General features: G+C 42.6%; 1 protein-coding gene and 1 long non-coding RNA gene across 2 annotated transcripts; both read left to right on the forward strand.

Moving 5' to 3' along the window:
- Positions 1-1,016: 1,016 nt before the first annotated feature.
- LOC131890146 (uncharacterized) lies at positions 1,017-3,736 on the forward strand. The gene is made up of 2 exons (XR_009374276.1): positions 1,017-3,270; positions 3,349-3,736. It is a non-coding gene; the product is annotated as an uncharacterized LOC131890146 (long non-coding RNA).
- Positions 3,737-10,061: 6,325 nt separating this feature from the next.
- Positions 10,062-15,489, forward strand: LOC131890569 (solute carrier family 22 member 7-like). Its single transcript, XM_059239939.1, has 10 exons — positions 10,062-10,252; positions 10,677-11,084; positions 11,558-11,661; positions 12,516-12,670; positions 12,872-13,143; positions 13,240-13,433; positions 13,577-13,788; positions 13,926-14,107; positions 14,301-14,470; positions 15,144-15,489. Exons 1-10 carry the CDS (start codon positions 10,097-10,099, stop codon positions 15,214-15,216), a joined length of 1,926 nt encoding a protein of 641 aa, XP_059095922.1. The 5' UTR covers positions 10,062-10,096; the 3' UTR covers positions 15,217-15,489.
- Positions 15,490-21,898: the final 6,409 nt, after the last annotated feature.

Below are 21,898 nucleotides of genomic sequence, written 5' to 3' on the forward strand. Positions count from 1 at the left end.
CAAATCCCTATCAAACGATTTCGGCGCCAGCCACCCTGTCTTCTTCCAAATCGTGTTATTTATTCCGATCTTTCTTCTAACTCCAAGGCCGGCCGGCCGCTGCGGTTGTTGTGTGCTCGCTAGAGCTCTCCCCTGCGCTCTTGTCAGCCTTGAGTGGCGTGCGCGTGGGGATCCAATGCGTCTTTTTCACTCTCCTCATGCATGGTTCAGCTGGTGTAAGCCGATATAGAAGCTAGGAAGTAGGGCAGTGCTTACAAGGCCGTTTTCAAGAGCAAGAAGACCAGATCCCGGACACTAGGTTCCTCTTTCCCTCCGTGCCGCTCTGTGAATGTGCGTATTGACTATCGGTACAACGGCGAATGAAGCCGTTCTCTCCGTCTGACTTGCGCCACTTCATTCCTCCGTCTTCTGGCCTTCCTCATGTCCGTTATCATCACGCCTTCTTCCTTCGTTCCTCCTGTTCGCCCTTCCTTGGGATGATTTTCCTCTTTCTCCATGCGGGGAAGTTCGCTTCTCTATAGCGCTTTGTGTCGGTTTCTTCGCGTTTGGAGGTCCATGAGTATTGAGTGCCATGAGCCCCGGGAGAAAAACGTTGGCCTTTTCTCTTCCATTAGAGCTTCCCAAAACTTTGGTTGTATAGCCTTCCGCCTTCCTCGGTCTCTGGCTGCCAGCTAGATTGGAAACGTCGAGGACAGGCAAATACGGCCTCGAATGCGAGCCGCTCGCTTACTCAGGAACGACATTCAGTTATGGTCCAAACTCGGAAACCCACCCAACGAGCCGGAGGTGCTTCTCCATTGCTGACTGCTCAGTGCTTAGTGCTCACTGCTCACTGTTTCCTCCCTTGCCTCTGTTCTGGTGTCTACCTAGTACACTCACTCACTCACTCACTCACTCACTCACTCACTCACTCACTCACTCACTCACTCCTGGGAGTTAGTTGGTTGTCGAACTCAATCCCAGGCACATTGAACACCACTCATGGACAACGGAGAAGAATAANTTTCCTCCCTTGCCTCTGTTCTGGTGTCTACCTAGTACACTCACTCACTCACTCACTCACTCACTTGACTCAGTGTTCCTTTGAATCGAGCAGATGGAGAAGAGGTCGGCAGCGATGGCTCACATTTATCTTCGACTTTCTTTGAGCGGCGGACAGCCGTGTTGTTTAGCCGTTGTAAAAGTAATACTTGCTCAAGCTGGATGTTCCGTATTTCGTTTTCACGACGATACACAACTTGATTGTACTTAGAACAACAACAACAACGATTTGGCACAATGTGGCCGTGGTTTGTGGCTTCTTTTCCCATTAGACCTAAAGGTCGTTCATGGGCTCGAAGGACGAATTGAAGGCCACGCGAGTTTACTCGTTCAGTAGTCGAGGAACGAATTCCAGCTCATTTTACTCTGGCATGGATGAGTCTTCAAGGAAATTATTTTGTGCAGAAACTCGTGCTCTCAAAAACTTTTATGGAACAGAAACGAACGGGCTCAACTCAAAACTATACAGGCGTTCTTGAATGTTTTTCTTTGGTTGGCATCACTCAAAGGCGGCTTTGTCTCTAAAAAATTATGCACCCAGCGATGTGTACCTTTGGAATTACGTTCATGGTCTCAAGTGGTGAACCAATATAAGTTTCGGCGCCAACCAGGTCGGGCATGTTTACTGACATCTCCATATGAGACCTTGTGATTCAATTGCCAGCAGCGCCTCTCTATCTAAGGTGCTCACAATGTACAATCGTACTCTTGAAAGAAGCAGCCTTCAGTCGAATTCAGTATTGTTTGGATAACTCAAACTCCTCCCTTAAAGGCCGAGGGTCTCTCTCGTCTTTCTTTTCTCTGCTCGTTTTTCGTTCTCACCCATTCATCCATGGAGAGAAGGCATTTTTCCGCTCTACCGCAAAGCCCTTCTAACAGGATTCTAGCTCGAGTCAATTCAATCACCAAATTCTAGCCAAACCCCATGTGTGCACGGGTTGGTGGTGCCTGTGAGGAAGCATAAATAAGCCAACACTAGGGGGGAAAAAATCCTCAGCCTGATTGACTAAGCCTCTTTCGTTCCTCCAGAAAAGCAACTTTCTTACTTCAGGACGAATTCAAGGACAGTTTCAGCTAGATCTGCCACTTTTTGCGGCTTCGGCAAATAACAATTTAATCAAAACACAGGGCCAAACAATTGGGGTCGGGGATTCGCTTCAATTCAAACCGGTCGAAACGTGTTCCTTGAGGTTAGAGCAAATGAAAAATAGAATCAGTGTTCGAGTCCACTGGCCTTGATTGACCTCAACGAGCCTCTTGTTGACATGCCTATGTTATCAAGGCAGCCTCGAGGTCAGCACCAACAAACATGGAGCTTCATGATCTTAAACGGGGTTGTGTGCAATCATTTCATGTACTCGTACCAAGTACTAATTCCCTTAATTACCCATTCGGTCTGTAGGCTTCTAATAACTCTGCACTGTTTTATGATCTTTAAATGCAGATTCATTTACATTAATGTTGAAAAAGTATGCAATATGTGTCTCGTGGCTGGCATTCTCGGGGCATTGGTCGAAAGTTTGGGTGTTGTGTCTTCAAATGTATCATGCCATGAAAAATGCCGACTCATGATGCTGATAAAATGCCCATCTTTGTGATGCACAATATCTTCTCAGTTGGCTGAAAGTTTTGTCTGGCCTTTCTTGGGGGAAGAACACGAAGAAGGGCCCTGACGGTTGTTGATGATGAGCAGATTCCAACACCCGACGGTCCACCCATCCAAAGTCTCTGAGGCATCATCAAATATGGATGACTATGGTTTTTTCTTGGAGAGTGACAAGAAGCCCACTTTGCCATCACCTTTCCTTCCCGGATGAAATGGAAGGAAAGAATGAAGGAAAGCGAAACAATATTTCATCAAAGAATGTGGATGGATGTATCAGGCCATAAATGATATGACAAATTCGTTCTAATCTATGCTTTGAAACTTCCCACAACTTCTTCGAACTTCTCAAAGTGAGAAAGACCTACGACGAACACGAAAGCAAAGAACTACCATCTAGCCGGAGGTTTTCTGCTCCAGGATTGGGGAACTTGACTTGCTGCACCACCTTGGGGCCCCCACGTGACCCATGGGGATTGGAAGACGTGCCATTTATGACTTGGATGGATTCCAGTTCTGATAGATATTCATTTACGTATTTGACTTCAGGACCCATCTGATTCGTTTCCTCATCGAGTGACGCAACACAACGACAAGTTTTTCAAGTTTGACTCAAAACACACGATGTATTGATAGACTTTCAGCGTCAACAAATTAAGACTGCATTTTGCAACGAGGACCTAACTCTCATCTTTTCATTTCAGATCGACGAATGAAGAGAGTGCTCGAACAAGTCCTGTTAAACAAAAAATGGCCTTTTTGAGCTCTAATGGAGCGGAGAAAGACTGAAAAAGCAAACATTGACGACGCTATGATATGATTAGAACCCTTTAAAAAGACAGAATGAGATCAACACGAGGAAAAATGTCCCGAGCTTTGTTCGTGTATTCGAAAATTTAGAGGTTTTTATTAAATATGTATACGTTCATATTGTTATGGTAAGGCGATTTTTTATTTCCATAAGCCGCCCATTACATCCCCTACCCATCCCTCATCAAGCTAGAACAACAATTGCAGTGTAAATATGTTATAGTCATGAAATCACCTTCGACCAACAGAGAACCAAACAATCGAATAAAACGCTACCATCTACCCTTCGATCTATTAATAATCCAGCCAACCGTGAAATAGCAGTGAATATCAAGCTTATCGTCGTCGAGGTCGTTGTTGAAATCCAGTACAAGTACTAGTGCGTGTTTGCTTTTTGTTGCATTGACATTTTCGTGACCAGTTCCACAATAATCCAAGGCTCATGATGATTTCACTGATCCCCACCAGTCCGTCAGTCAGTAGTGAGTTAGTCAGAGCTGCTCTAGGATATCATTTATTCAACTAATCAATACATTTAGAAACAAGCTCCTCGGGACCGCAACCCTGTTTCATCGAGAAGGAAGGCCAACCACAGAGTCTTGGCAAACAAACATGAATGACCGAATGTCAAGTGAAGAACAAAAAAGCTGGAAGACCCATTTCACCTCACAATTAGCTTCATTTCGATTCTTTCCTCGTTTTTATAGAATTCCCTGAGGTGAAATCCAATTTTCAATGGAGACAGCCAAAGTGATAATGAGCTGTCTTGTTTTCCGAGAATCAACCCTGTCAGCATGAGTTCGTTGGAATTAAGTCGGAATCGAATAGTTTGATTAATATTGGCATCAAAGGCTGTGGTTCCGCTTCAAGGCTGGAAAGATCCTCCTATTCTCAGACCGGAAGGAACTGAAATAGGAATGAGTGAATTCGTTCCGAGCGAACAGTCTGGCGCCACTGATCCCTTGGGATTTGTGACTGATGTTGAATTATGAATACAGATACGGATGTTGTCAGGGCTCCGTATATTTTAGGTTAGAGTGTGACAACTTATTTTCCAAGATTTGTCAGCCCCCGAGGAGTCACGTCTCCATGTAGTTACGTCGAGTTACGCCTTGGCTTGCATTCATGCTGAATCCTCTTCCTTCCCCTCATCACCATCATCATCATCGTCGTGTTCATTAGCGTTGACATAATCAAAAGAAGTTTCTTCGTCTCAGCTCGAAATGTCTCAAGTCGCCAACTCATTACAAAGAATAAGAAAAAGTACCGATCGAACCACAAGGAGCGCAAAGCTTTGAAAGCTGTCGTTGATTGTTTTCCCAACGTTTCCATCCTTTTCCTGAAAAATGACGAAACCCCGAGAGTACAACTTCGATTCGATTCGCTTTGATCTATTTTTGCATAGTATGTATGTAGCATTGAGATCAGAGTTCGAAGGACTTGTGCACCAGCCATATCTAGTACGTATGCTCGGAGTTGCCTGACATTTTTGGCTCTTTCACGCGACCACATTGTTTAATTAGCTATCCACGTGAAGCTTGAGCCTTCTTGGTATTCCAAACAGGCTCCAATCATGAACCTTGATGCTTTGAAGGACTAAAATCTCATCCAGTGTCATTGGACATAGAATTTTATGCCAAACTAGTGCATGAGTATAACTTTAATATCTCCACCACCACATGTGAAATGTTGAAATGGATTGTGTACTGTACTGTACGTACATCGTATAGGACGATCACATATGTCAGAGATAAACGTGGGAAGCCACGTGAGAGCCTGTTCTAATTTTCTAGTTTTCGATTCTTCCACACACACGTCAATTAAAACGGGTGGGTTTGATGAGTGCAAACGTTTCAGCCACAATCGAATCAGCTGATCTAATGACTTGAATTGAATGGATTGAATAAATAGATCAATGAGGAAAACGGCAAGAGCATTGATAATGTGAACAATTGCTACAGGTTAGGTCTTTGCACGATGCATCCGTTGGTCTGGTTCCACGTTCCAATATTTTTGAAACAAACGACTTGAATGCAAGAGAAGGGAGGCATGCAAAACGATATTTAATTTATCAAGACTGCAACACGCAATGTGTTAGGGTTTGTTGTGCAATTATCGAAACCAATTGTGTTGCAATTGCTGGGAAGAATGGAACAAGTCCCGCGGTTTCCTGAAAAGGGTTGAAATATACTTTTCGAAAGCCTAGCACAATCTAAAATCATCCAAATGTTCCACCAGATCCAGCTGATTTTTTTTTGTTTTTTTTAGGACGCACTGGCTCTAGATTTTTGATATGCACAGCCAAAAGCTCCTTTTCACGGATTTTTGCTCGGTTGAAAACATGGAACAAAGCTAATATGAAAATAATTATCTTGTTCTAGTTTCTCTTTGTTAAGGTCTGAAGGTCCATGTCTACAGAAAAAATACTGAAACGGCAAACCTTGTTTAACTAGGCTTATAAGAACCTCTAAACACTAGTTATACGGAAACTGTTGTGGTCGCGGCCTAATCCTCAACAAAAGTGTCATATAGACTGGATGTCGCTTTTGCAAAATATCCTTCATCATTAATGTTCTTACGTGATCCCCAAAAAAGACAATATCCAATATGAGACCAAAAAGACAAACGCAAAAAAAGGAAAATCACAAAGGACTTTTTTTCTTCATGCCCATATCCAATATTTGAATGGAGTAAAAATACTAGTGTTCGTAAGTTTTATTTGAAACTGCAATATTCAGGACGTCTAAGCTACCCTTAAATAAGCTTCAAGATAACGAAGGAGTTTGAATGAAAAACTCTTCAATGTCAAAAATTCAATCTCTTGTTCATTCAAACTAGATACATGATGAGTTGAATAGAACATGCTCACTGCAACAGTTTGTTTTATTATCTGAATGACTTACCTCCAGAGCGCTCAGTTTCACATAGATACGTCGACCAACAAATGACACATTAATTACACCAATATTTGAGTTTGTGGGTCAAACAGAGCCTGAAATATGTACCTTTTTATCGTCATAATTCATGCCTTCTAAATGTTAAGTTATCCAATTTCAAAATAGCTGTTCTTAGGGTGTGCCACAGCCTACACCAAGAAACATTATTACATGAGTTACCATATCTAAAAGGGATTCTGACGCTGAAAAGGGCAAGCAAACACTTCCTGAGCTGCTCCTATAAATATCTTGTTTTATATTGGAGATGACTTTTTTTAACAAAAGAACAAAACACTTCAATCTCACTATTTGAGTCAGTACTGGTTCTCTTTCCCACACCAGTAGGGTTGGACAGTAAATCAGACAGACCCGATTTTAGTGTGTATGGGTGACTAGTGATAGGCGTTTAAGTTACAGATACTTAACATCTTTAAAAAAAATCTTTAATTTCAATATGACTTCCACTAGCAAATGGTGCAGCCATCAATCAGCCTTGGCAGATAAGCACGCTATTCAATGATATTCCATTGTAGATGGCGCAGCCATCAATCATCTTCAGTAGACGACCAGAACAAACCTAAATTCACTCTCCATCCTATCTGCTCAATATTGTTCTTAGTTGAAAAGATCTTGTCAATTGTGAGCAAAGCCTTTAAGAAGAAAACCTTTCTCTGGTCCCGGTCTTTCACGCCTATATTATTTGTCTGCATTGGCCTGTGAAAACCCAAACCAAACCAAAAAATATCTTCACTTTCAGCGACTAAATTTTGCCAAACGCGAGAACATTTTAGATGTTTTATCATCCAAACATAAAAAAGGGTTATTAATTGGTGGCAAAAAGCATTTGAAGCGATTTTTGCCCAAAAGAGGCAGATATGTGAAAACCAAGTCATTTCGTATTGACCCGAAAATCTGAGGCCTCCTCACTAGTCTAAAGACCGGACTAGAGACCCGGTTTTGGGGGCATTGGGATGAAGTGGTTATGGGCCCTTGCATCTAAATTTGCAGAGATAAAGACCCTGGCAGCAAAAAAAATGTGATGCCTGGGCTTGGTAAACATGTGTAGGAGTTTGTCATGTCCTCATGTTGGCACACAAGGAATTGGATGAGAACTAGCTAATTATTTGAGTATTAATGCATTTACGTGGTCATGGTCTTCAATGGTTACTTGCCGGGCTCATTGAAGTGTTTCTATTAATTGGAAAGACCAACTACTAGGCGAAGCATTGCTTGTCAAGCTTAGGGCCCAAAAGTAAATAGTTGTTGTTGCATTCCAAGGACTTGCTATCTGTTTATGATGTTGGTTCAGTTGAAAAAATCTCGCTCCAAAATCAGCCATAAGTGCTACATCCCAAAAGACCGATTTATAGTAAAAAAGCCCCCCTCCAAAAGTGCCGAATAAAATAATGCTCTTAAAAAATCGCATTCAGCCTCCATTCATGACCTTAAAGCCTTGCTAATAAATAAACTAAGTCATTGAACTATTATGTCAGTTCTTTGGTTCCATTGTATTTCTCGAAATGTTTCTACAAAGAAACGACAACGTACTCGTACCCTGCATTAAAAATCTTGAAGCTGAGAATACCCAAATTGGTTGAAAGTTGTCTATTTGTTGGTGCGTCCTTACTATATAATTTAGAGTTGTTAAGGTTAATAGAGATGAGGCCTGTTAAAATGCACAGGAACAAAAGGGGCTCGAAGGGTTTTTTTCCTCAACCTTTGTCAATTTTGACGAGAAAAAGAGTAAGTATCTTCCACTTTGCTTCGGAGTTTAGAAAACAGCATGCAGACATAACTCCTCTTGGAAACGACTGAACACAATAACGTCGAGACTTCTTTCGAAAAGTGTATTCAGATTCTTGTTTTTGTCAGCCAACCCGTGAGACTCAACACTGAAAGTAAAAAGATGAAGATTATAACATAATCATACAAAAAAATTGTCAACAATAGCTTGAACCAATCCGTCCGCAAGTATGTGCTTCATTGGCTCCTCCTATTTTCTAGTTTTCTAATTATCGGAAAAAGTGTCACCATTGGCGTTTGTCAATAAAGGTTGAAAACTATGGGTGGACTTGTAATTTGTCGAGGTGGCTGTTTAAACGTTGACAATGCTCTTCCTGGTCGTACTTCTCAAGATGCAGTGGGAGATTTAACCAATTCGTGTGGTTCGTCACGATTTTAGAACCTGAGCGATGTTTTAACTCGGGTTCACGATGCACTTTCAATTTCAAGCCAGAGTTTGCAATTGATTTTAGCTTCATTTTGCGGGCGAACAAGGCGGGCCACCAAATGGCCAAATTTGAAGATCCAAGGAAAAAAGATTCACCGTCCTTGAAACTTGAAGACATATTGGACACGGCATGAGGTTTTCTTTGGGGTTATTTTGAAGTGTTCGAGTCTTTTATGGCAAACTTTGTCAAATAAAGGCAATTTCGGCTCACATTATGTGCCAACAAACAACACTCAAAGTATGGGACATTTGGCCTGTGAATTAAATGAATCGTATACAAAACACAGCAACTGCAAATATTAGTTCATCAAGTAAATATTTAGGCCTGATCCCTAAAAATATGGACTTCATTAAAGGCTCCATGTTATTAAAGTGTATGAGTCCAATAATAACCTAAATATACAAAGGAGCAGCCAATATGAACAAATAAGTAGTTCTCGAGTCTGGGCTTCAAATTGCCAGTATGCACAAAATATTCCTTGTTCATTTTTCAGACCAATGCTCAAATACGTACAAGGTCAACAGGAAACGAAGAGTAGTCGGTGGTCATCATACACACAAGAACCCAAGAAACCACGAACAGCAACCAACCAAACATCCAGCCAACGGCCAATGTTCATTATTGGAAAGCAAACCATTTTCAGCCCCCAACGATGATGAGGGGGCGGACCCCCCGGCGAAGGGTCGATGAATGCTCGTTGCATCAATTCTTTAGTTCGTTTCCTCATCACGTACTTACTTAGAATGGACTTGGGGACGATTGTATTGTACGCACTATACATATGTATACTGCATGAGTAGATAGTTGTGTACACGAGTATGTACGGTAGTACTTGCACTCCTCGTAAGAAGGGTGCATTTCTTGATCCATCCGTCATCGGCAATCGTTAGCTGTCTCATCGAGTCAACAACATTGAACAGACGACTAGAGAGAGACCAAGAGAAGGTCCTCCAATTTCATCGGAACTGATTGTTCAGTCACCGGCTGTCTGTCACGTGTTGAGTGCCACCGGAGATTTGAATTTCCAAATGTCCTCAAAGTACTATGTCAAAAGTAAGAAACGTGAGCATGTGGAAGATTCGAACAAATCCGTTTGGAAGCGTCGAGCAGCTTCGTTTGGACAATAATACTGTGCTCCAATCGCCAACGGCACACATGACTACTAAATGCGTTCTCACATACTCCACATACTGCACACACACGTACACACAGGTCCCGACGTTTTCTTTCTCCGGGTGCGCCAAACGCAACGGCTCTTCGGGAAACAAGAAGATTGTTCCATCCAGGGTGTGGATCTGACTCAATCCAGTGGACATGATTGTACTTACGGGGTGACGGGCTCACTGCCTGGTAGTTCGTAGTCCCGGGAGAACTGCCAGAAGCTGAGATGTAACAGCTTACCAATACCGGTTGCTGTCCGTGTCGCTGTCACTGTTGCTGTTGCTGTTATTAGAAACTTTTCGTTAGGATGAGAGATGACTACAAAGAATCACTTGGCAAGTTTGATCAGAACGACGAAGAGCTCCATTGGAAAAGTGATCTGGTCGGAAGATATTCGATCCTCGAGACATATACCTCAGATACAAGAGACAACCAACCCTAATATGTCTTTTGAGATCTATCTGTCCCAGGTGGGTAAAAGATCGGTATTTTTGGCATTGAATGTGGGTTGTATCCGAAGGGGGGTCTAAGTTGGTGTCAAGCGCAAAGGCTGCGATTCTCTGGTGTTTTTTCCTCTATCTACGTCTATTCTGCATTGGTTTTTGGCCTCGAATGAGGTGAAAACACTAATTTTAAAGCCTCTCAAAAGCCTTTCAAATGCATTGAGCCCTTTTTTTACCATGGCTTGACATGCAATTGTTGGCTGTTTGGATCCAGGTTCCGTTTTTTTAGCGTTGGGAACACTTGTTCTACAAGCGTGTTGCCATTGGCTAATGTCAAGTATAACGTATGAAAAATTCACTTGTTCTATCAATGTTCCGTGCTGAACGTAGGATGAGACGTCATGAATAACAATTGGAACGTGATCGATGGGCCTGGCATTGTGTGTTTCAGATTGGGGACTTTCATCGCTATCAGTTCCTACTGATGGTGTTCATCTTCTATACGACCTTCATGACTGGAATCAATTACTACACGCAAATTTTCCTCTTCTCCGTCCCACCTCATGAATGCAGGATCCCCTCTTCTTCTTCTTCTTCTGCTCCCTCTTCTTTGTTCCTGCCTGCTTCCACCCTCCTGAACTCCTCTCTTCAGTTCCAAGGCAGTCCGTGGCAAAACTTGGCCCAATGCCAATTCCCAACCAATATCAGTCTCTCTCACAGCTTGGAGAATGGAACACCAACGGTCGCTGTGAAAAAGCTCCTTATGGATGGTCTCGGCGATGGCGATCTGAAGTGGAACCATTGCACTCAAGGGTGGAACTATGACACTTCAAATATTTTCATGACCGTGGTAGCTGAGGTAATACGGACTTTTGATGTTCCATCAGCCAGGTTTTCACGTACTTGGAAGCGAGAGGAGCAGCACCGATCAACTGCATGCACCTACTAGTAGAATGATGGGGGTTTTATTGGCCTTACTTGATAATGGTCGTCGCCCATTGAGGTGGCTGGCTAGTTAGCTAGCTGGCTGGCTGGTTTGTTCCCATTGGTCGTCTCTATCCAGAATGGTTGGGGGGGGGGGGCGGGTCGTGGGTTCGTTAGAACTCCAGAGAACCCAGAACCATCGTAAACTCATGAGACTTTGTTAGGATCAATTTGGGAAAACCAATAGGGACACTAATGGGAAAACTGAACCTCGGTGAGCGACGACTGGGAGCATAAGTTGCTCTTTTGCTGCTGTTGCTGTTGTTGTTGCATTGTTGTTGAATTGCTGTTGCTGTTGTTGCTGCTGATGTTGACGAGGCATACGTTTACACCGAATTCATGTTCCAGCACGATTGGGTGTGCGAGAATGACAACAAGGCAACCATCATTACTCAAATCTTTTGGGTTGGCAATGTCGTTGGGTGCTTTGTTTGGGGAGCTATGAACGACATGTGAGTCGAATCTTTCATTCCATTGTTTCATGTACCACCATCGTTCGATTGGATGGATTCTGTCCTGGTAGGATTGCTCAAACCAGAGCCCCGCATTAGTAAACCAGCTATTTTGCTAGTACCTATCTACTAGCTTAGCTAGTCGCTTTGGATTCACTTGGAGTGGTTTTGATCAAATATGTACGGCAGATATGTGTACGGGTACATGAAGGGAAGAAAGGTATTGTGATTGCGAAACGAAAGTAAGTGTTTTGGGACTTCGTGCTTGGACAAGATATCAGTTTTATTGTCACACGAAAGGATTGACAGCCGAATGGCATGCACGCATTCGTTTTCCTGATTGCAATCACCCTTGCTACAGTACGTAGGAGTATTAGTGTACTAATAAATAGACGAGGGAAGCAATGCGGACGGCCTTCAACCAAGGGCCAGTTTCAAGCTCAGCCCAATGATTAATAATACATACTGCCTATACTAGGTACACTTGAGTAGATGAACAGTAAATTGCTTCCTTTCAAGTAACAGAAGAATGGCAAGTGTCACATAGTTTGGGGCATAAATTAAAATGCACCGCACCCAACCATCTCTTTGTTGACAAAGGGTAGGTTAGAGGCGGTGCTTTGGAATTACAAGAACTTTCATGAGGTGAGGTCATTTTATTTTCACTTTGCTTCGGCATTGGACAAATAAAGTATTGACGTAGCGTAGGCAAAAAATAGCCGCTCCGATCTTGAAACAATTATTTTCAATGAGGTCGTAGATATATTCGTAGCGATTATCTTTGCTTGTTTTTTCCTTGTCAGTACATACTGTTGTTGATGTGTATAGATTTTGATAGCGTGTCTCCGGTTTAGGATGGGGCGGAAACCTACGGTTCTCTTTAGTCACGTGGTCTATTTCCTGGGCGGAATCGGTACTTACTTCGCTCATGGGTTTGTGCCCATTGCGATTGCTCGTTTCATGGTGGGAATGTCTCACCACATCATTTCCCACTTACCCTACTTGATTGGTAAGTGAAGTACCTCCTCACTCATTCAAGGCCTTACTGCCAAAGAACCTTCACCTTGTCAGTCCGTTAGTCAGTCAGACCGACCAACCGACCGATCCTCGTGATTCTCAGTTCACACGTTGAAGTACAGTAGAACGTCCTCGTCCACTAACTACATACTATACTGCATGTACTATGTATGCCACCTCGTTCGTTCCACAGCTCTCGAATACTGTGGTGTCAAGAAACGTGTGATCCCACTCCTGACCATGATGCTGGCCTACTCTCTGGCCTCAGTGACCATTCCAATCATCAGCCACGAGTTGTCTCATTGGCATGAGCTCCTCTTCTTGGCCACTTTCCCTAATTTACTGGTTGTGATCCTCTTCCCATGGGTCCCTGAGTCGCCCTCTTGGTTGCTTTGTAACAATAAGTTCCAGGAAGCGGGCAGGATCCTCCAACAAGTGGCCAAGATCAATGGCACGGACGTCCGAGTAAGTGCCCCAATGCGGTTACTATAACAGTGGCACATTCAGCATATTATTCTTGGGGCAGTCTGGTCAAGAAACCGCTTGCTTTGTGGGTTTCAGCCGGTTCTCAAGGACCTTGAGAGCCAGATCTCAAAGGCCCGAAGCATGGAGAAATCCAGAGTCCAAGAGGAGGGAGAGGGGCGTGATAGATCGACTTGGCTCGTCGACGCCTTGCTTACAAACTTCAATGGTGTCCGCCATTTTCTCGGCTATTCCCGACTATGCCTTCATCTGGTCATTTCCATGGTTATTAGGTAAGAGACGATGAAGACTAGTTTTGTCTAATCCGTTAACGTTCAGGTGAACAGTCAGTTCGTCTGGTTGGTTCCAAATGTTGGGGACCAAATGGTCCAATGATTAAGAACTTTTCCCCTCCTGTCATGATGGCTCGTTCCAGTGTGGTGGGGTTCATGTGCTATTACGGACACGTGGAAAATACTTCCAATCTGGGCGGCGATGGTTTCACCAAATATGTGTACGGAGCTGTGGTGGAAATCCCTGCGTTTTCCGTCCCATTTCTGGCCAACAAGTTCGGTCGAAAACTCGTGATCATGGGCTTGTTTTCCTTCTCGGGCTTGGCCAGTGCACTTTATGAGGTCTTTCATCAAGGTAAGGCCACATTGGATGAGCAAACTTTAGGGCGTGAATCTCATCATCAGAGCGCTAGAGTCGAGAGACTGCTGCTGTTCCCTTCGACTTCTCCCACTTCCCGTGATAAACAGTCACAACTTTCACTTTGTACATAGACCAACCCGAAACGGCCTTGGCCTTGGCCTTATGCGGTCGCATGTGCTCGTGTGGCGCCTACTACATCGCTCTCCAGTATGTGTCCGAACTGATGCCCACCATTGTCCGAGGCACATGCGTGGCTTCCTGCGAGATTGCGGGCGGCATTGGACTTTTCATCTCGCCTCAAATTGTTTACTTGGTAAGGCCCATTGGAACGTACACTAGTACGGCCTTGGGAGTGCCACTCACTTATTGTTCATGCGAGTGGCGACTCTCTCATGTACATGTACTACAGTGTACACACGTACGTACACCTACTCGTACACTACATCATCCTGTATAAGTTCTCAGAAGTACATGTTTCCTTGAAAATTCGTTTTTGGCCCACACAGGGACGCAATATGAGGTCGCTTCCGCTCCTGATTTTCGCTGGCTTGAGCTTTCTCGGCTCTGGGGCGGCAATGTTTCTCCCTGAAACGGCCGGGCATTTGCTCCCACAAACTCTCGAGGATGGAAATGACTTTGGCAGAGATCAGAGCTTTTGCAGCTTTCTCAAACCAAGGTAAAAAACCAAATTCACATGATCCAAAGACTGGAGGGGATGCTAGAAACCAGGCCAGAGAATCTGGAATCGAATAAAATAGGGCCGGAGTTAAGAAATGACGACTGGATCTATTCGGATGAACGAAAAGGTTCCTGCATATTTGTAGGCAGGCAAAAAGGGATGTTTTTTTTCATAAGGGGTCACATTTGGTCACATCTCATGAATGGATGGGAGGAACTGGCCACATCAAAAGAAACTAAATTAAATCTCAAGGCCCATGATCCCGCTATTAAAGGTCAACAACTAAAGGTTTGAGCCTCATGGGCGAGTTGAAAATTAAGAGGTTTTGTGATTCAGGCAACCGACTCTTTCGATTGGTCGCTGAAGCGATTCGTTCTCTAATGAAAGATAGTCAAAAATGATTGATGACCAACGCACCTTCGGAGACACAGGGCTATTTGTACCTTGACATTGGCTTTAGATTGTTGCTATTTGAAAAATGACCTCTCATCCAAAACTTGAGTTCTTCATTCAATTTTGGAACTTTTTCATTGTGATAAACGAAATGAGGATCGTTGTCAAGGGTTTGGCCGATTTACCCATGTCAATATAATATAAAGATCATCAGACGACAAGGGGGTTGACATTTCCAAAAACATTGGCGATAACCAACCAAAATTCTGTCTTTCAGACGTTCAGGCTCCAAAGGCGATGCACAGGCACATGATGGTCCATTGGATCAGCAAGAAGAAATATCCCTGTAATCATCATTCCATGCACAGAAATTGAGTTCTGCGTTATATTCAAATGTCACCGTCTACCATCATCATCCACTCACTCCCTCTGCTACTCATGTTATACATGAACCCGCTTCTCAGTCTTTCAAATACAGTTACAGTTGGTTCGTTTACGGACTTACACACCGGCCCACAGGTCCAAGTCTCCTGATCCAGAGCTTGTTGTTCTGTTCCAGAATTCTTGCAATACACACGCACACGCCCATATCACAAGTTAAATATACCGTGTATATACATGCATCTCGATGCTTATTGTTGTTTTCATTTCATGACTTGGTGTGTTTGTCAGACAAATTAAGAGCCATGTGTGCCTATAAATATTCCCCTGGTAAATGACCTTCAAATGTTGGGCGAGCAACAGTAGAGAAACATCGAGGGAGAAGCTTCGCTGCCAATGGGCCCTCGATGGGCACACTTTGTACAGTACAAAGTAGTACGTGTGTGTTTGAGTTTAGTCTGAAAACAGGACCGGGGGACAAAAATGTTGTTACCGCCCACCAGCAATTTCATCGGTTGCAAAATAACCATTGACATTTGGGTGGACTCTAGTTTTGGTCAAAATTAATACTCGAAAGGAGACTTGCTAGCTGATCATTTGGGTCCTTGTTACCCTGATATGATTCACAGATGTCCAAATTGTACCTCGGGGGTTTGTCCAATAACTTATTTTGAGTTCTTGTCGATCAACGACGTGGGTGTCTGTCAAGTTTGACTCGGTTTGGGAAGATCTACTCGATGTTCAAAAGTGAGTTTTTGAGGGATCGGTCCGGAGATTCTTGCTTGAAAAGGCCTGGTTTTGGAACGGACCGCCGGACTAGAGCTTCTCGCAATGGGCTTTAAAAGAGTGTCAAGCAGTGACGTCGAGCATCTCTTTTTGGGGTTGAGAATGAAATCTGTCCGATTCTTTCCGATATCTGTCGTCTGATCGGATCTGCTGATCTCCAGCACTCGCTCCATATGATTTGAGAAGGAGCGAAGTTTTCGAAATCGTCTGGGATATTCATCGAGACTTGGTTGGCGTTGTGGCATCGACACCAACACCTGGAATCCAGCGGACTTGTTATGTACGTATGTAGGTTGAGATTTGACACTGTCTGCTCACGAAATGTGTGCTGGTCGTGGAGTTAGTTGACTGGTTCCCATTTACGGCACTGGAGACAACTGACTCAGAACGCTTGGTTCGATTCGTGCTCAATTATTTGACTGTCATCAGACACATCCAAGGCTTTGAAATAGAGTCCCTTGATAGCAAGAGAACTTTCAACGGTTAGTGCCCACCGATTAGAATGAACCCTGTGAACAATCCAGATACACCCTTCAGCAGAGGCATTTTCCCGACTCATTTTTGAGGGGCGAAGGGGAGAGCACTTGGAGGGTATATGAGCTTTTCGAACTGCTACAAGGAATGTAATCCACAGTAGTATTGAAATGACAGATTGTATTTTATTTATGTGTTACCACTTCAAATCAAGTGATTTTTGGTCAGCCAACGAATTTGATTTGGCAGACCATAGTAGTTCTTGAAAGTAGGGTTGATGTGGAATGCTTGTCAAAAAATTGCCCAGGTTTGACTTGAAAGATGCTACCAGATCAACCAACGCCATACGGATATTACAGGCAAGCAAATGGTACATTCGACGTTAATAACTTTTTAAACCAAATCCGCTTGGTCAAATAAACAAATCTTGTTTGCATTTGATTTACACGAACCAATCCACAAGGGTTTATATTGTCAGGCGTTCTGAATAAAGAAACAAGCAATTGGGAGAGAACGCCTTGGGACTAGTCTCACTCACTTGAACGAAAATGTAATGCGTTCACAAGTCTTCCAAAATATCAATTCTAGAGCCTGGCATCTCCATCCATCTATATTCGAGTAGTTCATGGATTCATGTAAATGGGGCCATTCTGAGATAGTGAGGATTGTGGGCGAAGTAGTTCGATGAGTTGTGAAGTTTTCAATATCTACTGGGCATATTTTTGATTTTTGTCCTCTAAATTGAACTCATCGTAGTTAAACATGGGCAATCATCAATGGGGATGAGTGTTGGGAAAATGACCCCGGCAATGACATCATGAGAGTGATTCAAATGACAATTTCCTCAGTCTTTCCCGCTATCGCACATTTATTCATTTTTAAATGACAATTTCATTGCTGGTTTCTTTTTTTTGTGGACTAACGAGCATTCACCGGGACTGCAAGAGAGTGACAGGAAAGGGAGATGCTGGTAGCGCATTTGACTAATGAACTCAGGTTCATGGGTTCGATCCCAGGGCGTACAAACCATGCTTCTCTAGTGGATATTTGCCTCGAATGGCAACCCTTGAACCTAGAATGGGCTGCAAATCGCCATATGTGAAATTATCTATTTGTAATAACAATCATGTCTGTTACATATATATATATCCAATGAGACATGCCTCTCGCAATAAAGGTAAAAAATGCCGCTCTCTGTTTCTTTTCTTTCTTTTCGACTATAACAGGTTTCTTAAGATTATACATTTTCGTCTTTTCCAAAAAAATCATCTTCTGTTTGAAGGACAGTAACATTTTTGAAAATAGTAAGATGAGCGTGCTAGATTCACCTTAAAATTAAGTTTCAAAAAGCAATACTTTTTTGACATTCCCTTCCAAAATATGAAATGCTTTCGGTTAAAAACGTCAATTCAAAACTTTTTGAGTCAGGTTAATGACTTTAAGTCAGGTTATAAAACTCCACAATACGTGTTAAGATAGCTACTGGCACCAAAGCGCCGTGAGGGGTTATCAGTTCGGCTGAGTATAATTTTTTTTCAGTTTCAAAATAATTCTTTATGTTAAAGGTGGGGCAGGTCCAAAAATGTTTACCAGGAACATAGAGGGAATGGGAGAGATTTTCTTTTGGGAGAGGCTAAAAAAGGGTGGGATTGTACAGTATTCAGAGAAAATATGGAAGGTATCTGATGCGGTACGTTTTCAATAGCGTCCATGAGCTTCGTTGCGTGAAAGCTCATGGATGCTTTTGAAAAGGTACAGTATCAGATGCCTTTTGCCCGACCCAGGTTTAAGGGTCAACTCTACTGACCTTAGAGGCTTAAACGTGTGTTTTGAGAGCACCTTCAAGCCCTCGAGAATCCAGGCTAGTTCGAACATTGAAGTCCACTTCTCTTCTTTCTCGGGCTCCTTCATTGTTTAATTTGCTTCCCTTTAATATTCGTAGGGAATACGTAGGCCTTATTGATCCGGTAACATCTTTCAAGTCAGACTTGGACAAATTTTTAAGTAGCATTCCAGATCAACCCTACATTCAAGGACTAGCCAGATCCACCAACTCTATTTCGTAGGTGAATTACGTCTACTAAAGGAAAGGTAAATAACAATGATAGATAATTCTTTCACTTTAAGCTGCTGGAGATCCCATTTCCAGTAGCGGTAAGGAAGACCTCAAAAAAGAATAAAAAACCCATATACTCAGCAAGTAAGGTCCAAAAGCTCCATAATCAATTAGCTATGGAGCCTTATTGGTCCCGTTTGTGTTCAACCACATGCGTAAGAATTTGGTCATAAATAGTCCGCAGATAAAAGGAATGTTGTTTTCTCGGTTGAAGCCTACTTTATAGCTTAAATCTCCGCCACCCATTCTTGCATAGCATATTCAGAGTTTTGGTGAAAGTTCAATAAGTGCATGCAGCATTTCTTGGGTCTTATCAGTTACAAAAAAGATGTAGCCATTCTCTTCTGACGCAGAAATCCATTGCGTATGAACAGTTGGCCGACGGACCTTCTTGAGAGACACACACACATCTTCTCGCACTTGAAATAGTGGTGATGCCTTGATTCTCCTCCTTCAAATCTTGGATGACTTGAAACTTCTTCGTTCTTACGAGACGCGCTCTTGAAACGATCAATTGGATGCATTATCGGCCTCATCTCAGGATTCCCTTCAACGAAGGAGGGCTAATGAGATTAAGTCAACAATGTGTAACAGAATTCCATTTCTTTTACCTCCATTAAGGGTAAAATAATCACGAATCAATGTTATCAAAGACGGCTTTGGTTTGTTTCCTTCTCCTCGGAGTCCAATCTCTGGCACAGTTACTGTACATATATAGAATTGAGTGGGAATGAACTAACCAATATGAGGATGTTGTCAAATTCGAGTTGGGAATAAGTGTCCGAACAACTCGTACGTCTTAGGGAGCGTTCTTCTCCGTTTCATTTTCAATTCGTCTTTGGGTTAGACTCGAAGCATAGACGGGCAGCCTTCTCCAGTGATAATTCGAACTACAACACAAAAGATCTGGATTCTACAGAATATACTTGTCACAGTCATTTTGCATTTCGTTCATTGGCGTACCTTACCTGTACACGATGTTCAAAAAGCCCTATCAAGTTTCCAGGGAAATTCCCAAACACATCTTGGCATTTTCTATCTCAGTAAATCATGGGCGACAATTTTGATTTTATTGCTTTATGGAGTTTTAGCCCACATAAAAAACTTACATACCTAAAAACATAATAAAAGCTAAGATTTTCAAAAAACCTACGCAATGTAATTTAGGAGCACACTAAGTTAGCTCTTGAATATGAATCATGATATTATCTATTACACCACTACTTAGTTACATGGGATCAAGTGGTCCAAATTTCATCGTTTTTTGCCCCAAGATGCCCCGGTTATATGTTAATCTAATGTCCCAAACAATTAATGTCGATTTTCATTATTACAAAAATGAACAATTACTTTTCTTTTTCTTGCATAGTTTCAAAATAACTTAGAACCTTATACAATCATATATAAAATCCTCGAAAAATCAGATTTTTGAAAATTCATTTTAGGACCGACCCAAAGACATTTAGTTAAGCGATCACTAAAAGTTCACAAATATCAATGAAGTCTTAAAGAAGCTATTTCTAATCAGTTTCAACAAAGTCTTAAAGAAACGACAAAATCTATAACATTGTCTGTTGTATGTATTGTCTTCAGAATTCAAGTGAATGCATAACTAAGTGTACACATGATGATTGCAAAACACATTTTCAAAGATAACACTTTTAGTGTGTTTTAAGTGACATAATATAGCATCTTTAGGTGTTGTGAGACTATGCAAGAAAAGGAAAAATAATCGTTCATTTTTGTGGTAATGAAAATAGACATTAATTCTTTGGGAAATTACATAAACATATAACCAGGGCATTTGGGGGCAAAAAACGATGAAATTTGGACCACTAAATCCCATGTAACGAAGTAGTGGTGTAATAGATAATATCATGATTCATATTCAAGAGGTAACTTAGTGTGCTCCTAAATTACATTGTGTAGGTTTTTTGAAAATCTTAGCTTTTATTATGTTTTTAGGTATGTAAGTTTTTTATGTGAGCTAGAATTTCATAAAGCAATATAATCAAAATTGTCGCTCATGATTTTCTGAGATAGAAAAATGCCAAGATGTGCTTGGGAATATTCATCAAAACTTTGAAGGGTATTTTTACCACTGTGTGTAGCCACGTAGTCACATGTCATTGAATGCGGAATTCCCTCTCTCGGCCAAAGTATGCCCAGTGTCTTTGGGCTTAGTCATGCCCTAAACTTAACTGAATGAACGAAGGGCCTAGTGCATGGAAATGTTGTTGTTGGAGTGGTTGGTACTAGTACCAGAATAGAGAGGTGGTGGCAATGGAGGTGGTGCTGTTTGTAGTCGTGGTGGTGGTGGTGGTGGTGGTGGTAGTAGTAGTAGTAGTTTCAGTAATGGTGGGGGAGCCAGACTCAGAAGTCAACCCACGCATTGGATACGAAGCAAGGAATAAGGGAATCACAATCAAATTCTCATAGCCAATGAAGAATGCATGTAGTCTCTTAAGAGCGTTGAGGGCTTCTTGGGACTATTTTCGTCCCTATGTACTGTACATACACATTGGTATTACTCAGGTGTGAGTAACGCCAAAGATTGAGGGGGCGATGATATCCCATTATCAGGAAACGAGACCACGAGGATCTGACGTGTTTCTTCTCGAGTTTTCGAGCTCTCGGGTTAGCTTTCATTCTCCAGTGAAGTCCGTGTACGCCGTATGCAAAAATGCCCTAGTTGTTGAAGAGGAGTGTTCGCTCACTCATGGCTTTAGCGTCGTTGATAAGCGACCTCTTGGATGGCAAAAAAGTGATCCTCCCGGCCATTCCTTCGGAACTGGCACCTGAACCGTGATTCGCAGACTCAAGCGCCAAGGGTGCCTTTTTTATGGCCCAAATGACTCGTCCATACTACACACGTTCGTACCGTCGTTTTTCATCCAAGAGGTGCCATCTCACCTGTTCGTTTGAACTTGAAGGGTCGAGAACAGAACTCCATGATGATGATGGTGATGAAGACGATGGCGACGACGACGACGTTTTGGGGCGGTGCACCCACAATGAATTGACAACCAACAGACGACGATGGAGGGGCCCTCTTCTGCAGGCATGCACGTACATGTTGTTGTTGTTGTTGTTGTTGTTATGTTAGTTGGTGGGTTGATTGGTGGGTCGGTGGGTCGTGGATGTCGCAGGACGAGGAATACATGGAAAATTGAACTCAGTAGATCTTTAAACGAGCAGAGCTTTGCACCTGGAATTAAAAAAGGCGAAACGCTCCTTTTTTGTCCCAGTGAGCTGGCTTCGTTTTAGTCACAATC

Source organism: Tigriopus californicus, chromosome 11 (assembly GCF_007210705.1).
Source record: "Tigriopus californicus strain San Diego chromosome 11, Tcal_SD_v2.1, whole genome shotgun sequence".
In the NCBI taxonomy this organism is placed as follows: Eukaryota; Metazoa; Arthropoda; class Copepoda; order Harpacticoida; family Harpacticidae; genus Tigriopus; species Tigriopus californicus.

Coding starts and splice junctions, on each gene's coding strand:
- LOC131890569 (XM_059239939.1), top strand. CDS start 10,097: ATGACTACAAAGAATCACTTGGCAAGTTTGATCAGAACGACGAAGAGC. Junction 14,108..14,300: donor CGCCTCAAATTGTTTACTTG/GTAAGGCCCATT, acceptor TGGCCCACACAG/GGACGCAATATGAGGTCGCT. Junction 14,471..15,143: donor TGCAGCTTTCTCAAACCAAG/GTAAAAAACCAA, acceptor TCTGTCTTTCAG/ACGTTCAGGCTCCAAAGGCG.